Genomic DNA, 2,674 nt, shown 5'->3' with positions numbered 1-2,674 from the left:
GCAGTGCTAGTAGGGTTTTATGGTCTATAACGCACACACACCCGCAGTGCTAGTAGGGTTTTATGGTTTACAACACACACCCGCAGTGCTAGTAGGGTTTTATGGTTTATAACACACACACCCGCAGTGCTAGTAGGGTTTTATGGTTTATAGCACAAACAACCCGCAGTGCTAGTAGGGTTTTATGGTTTATAGCACAAGCAACCCGCAGTGCTAGTAGGGTTTTATGGTTTATAGCACAAGCAACCCGCAGTGCTAGTAGGGTTTTAGGGTTTATAACACACACACACCCGCAGTGCTATTGCGTCTGCCGTGAGTCCATCGTTCAACAGAATGTGATGCAGAAACAATCTCGCTAGGGCCATCAGCGGAGCATTCCTAAGCACAAGTGAGTTATGTGAAGTGATGAGGAAAGAACATGTGTGTACACACGTACTCAACAAGTGAGTGATGGGATGTGATGATGAAAGACCATGTGTGTACACAGGGCATGTGGAGGGCAGAAGACATGAGCAAAGGATCAAAGGATGGAGGGTGTACGCTTACATGTCGTTAAGCGAGTGTTAACGAAGTAGTGAAGTGATGAGAGCGCATGAGAGGTGTTCGATAGTCGTTGGTGCAGTTGTACATCATACGACTACTTCTGTGGACAAAGCTCAGCATCAGCCAAGGCGTAGAGCTGACTGCTGTTAACAGTCGACAGTAATTAAACGCCAAAGCGACAAGTGTCTGTACTGAACGAGTGGGGCCCCTATTTGCGTTAAATACGACTAGATACAACATGGTGCCATGGGATAATCACAATAGTTCTATACAAGACGTACAGCTACACACTGTTAAATGCAACATAGTGCCATGGGATAATCACAATAGTTCTATACAAGACGTACAGCTACACACTCTTAAATACAACATGGTGCCATGGGATAATCACAATAGTTCTATACAAGACGTACAGCTACACACTCTTAAATACAACATGGTGCCATGGGATAATCACAATAGTTCTATACAAGACGTACAGCTACACACTGTTAAATACAACATAGTGCCATGGGATAATCACAATAGTTCTATACAAGACGTACAGCTACACACTGTTAAATACAACATAGTGCCATGGGATAATCACAATAGTTCTATACAAGACGTACAGTTACACACTGCTAAATACAACATGAGTGTTGTAGTTTTATTTAAGAAGTACAGCTAAACACCCGCACATGGTCATATGAATGGAGTGTTGTTAAATGTGGTCGGTGATATCTGATTTTCTGGACAAACCGACTGTAGATAAACAGAAAAATTGCAGCTAAGCACCATATAATATCTAGGAATGGCAGGGCATGATGCTTTATCACTCAGCTTATGAGCTTAACATGCCACGCACGTCTCGTAGCATTCGCAGAGAAAACAGTCCCATCGATCACACTCATAAGAATAAGCTCGTAGATCACACTCAAAGAAAAACCTCATAGATCACACTCATCAGAATAAGCTCATAGATCACACTCATAAGAATAGGCTCATAGATCACACTCATAAGAATAAGCTCATAGATCACACTCATAAGAATAAGCTCATAGATCACACTCATAAGAATAAGCTCATAGATTACACTCATAAGAATAGGCTCATAGATCACACTCATAAGAATAAGCTCATAGATCACACTCATAAGAATAAGCTCGTAGATCCCACTCATAAGAATAAGCTCGTAGATCACACTCATAAGAATAAGCTCATAGATCACATTCATAAGAATAAGCTCGTAGATCACACTCATAAGAATAAGCTCATAGATCACATTCATAAGAATAAGCTCATAGATCATACTCATAAGAATAGGCACATAGATCACACTCATAAGAACAAGCTCATAGATCACACTCATAAGAATAAGCTCATAGATCACACTCAAAAGAATAATCCCCAGTCCAATGATAAGACACGTTGAATCAAAACATGTACTCCATCACACTCATAAGAATAAGCTCATAGATCACACTCAAAATAATAAGCTCCAGTCCAATGATAAGACACGTTTAATCAAAACATGCACACCTGCGCACTTAATAAGAAGAAGCTCATAGATCACACTCATACGAATCAGCACCCGTCCACCGATAGCACACGCTTAATCGTCGCCTATACACCTGCCCACAACGTACATGAAGTGGACCTGATCCTTGAGGTGCAATTGCGGTCCTTCCGTCAGCCTCCTCAGGTGCACCATGCGCCCGTGCACCCCACTGTTGCGCAGCGTGGCTGCCATGGCGACGTTCATGTGGTCTGTGACTGTGTTGAGTAGATTGCCCTTCTGCCCGCCGTTGTGAGTGGACGTAGTCTCTGCGAGCCATAGCATTGGCTTGCGCGGGCTGTCTGTGCAATTAAAAACAGTCGACGTGTGGTTGGGGTTTTAGGGGTTTAGGGTGTTAGGGTCGACGTGTGGATGCTGTGCTGTCTGGATGTGATGTAATTGCGTGTCTATAGGCGACTAACCCACCCCTGCGCTACACATGGGCACAACACCCCACACTCCAACACTACTGTCTACCTCACACATGTGTACGACACCCCACACTCCATCACTACTGTCTACTTTACACATGGGTACAACACCCCACACTTCATCACTACTGTCTACTTTACACATCTGTACGACACCCCTCAT

At 43.4% G+C, this 2,674-nt stretch overlaps 1 protein-coding gene across 1 annotated transcript; it reads left to right on the top strand.

The window, feature by feature from the left end:
* Nucleotides 1-508: 508 nt before the first annotated feature.
* Nucleotides 509-1,957, top strand: SARC_02625 (hypothetical protein; the record flags this gene model as incomplete). Its single annotated transcript, XM_014303595.1, has 2 exons — nucleotides 509-536; nucleotides 1,479-1,957. The coding sequence occupies 2 exons, from the start codon at nucleotides 509-511 to the stop codon at nucleotides 1,955-1,957; spliced, it is 507 nt and encodes a 168-aa protein (XP_014159070.1).
* Between the last annotated feature and the right edge of the window lie 717 nt (nucleotides 1,958-2,674).

This window comes from Sphaeroforma arctica (assembly GCF_001186125.1).
Source record: "Sphaeroforma arctica JP610 unplaced genomic scaffold supercont1.120, whole genome shotgun sequence".
In the NCBI taxonomy this organism is placed as follows: domain Eukaryota; class Ichthyosporea; order Ichthyophonida; genus Sphaeroforma; species Sphaeroforma arctica.
Note: the sequence above shows the minus strand (reverse complement) of the source record. Positions and strands in the feature narration are given on the sequence as shown.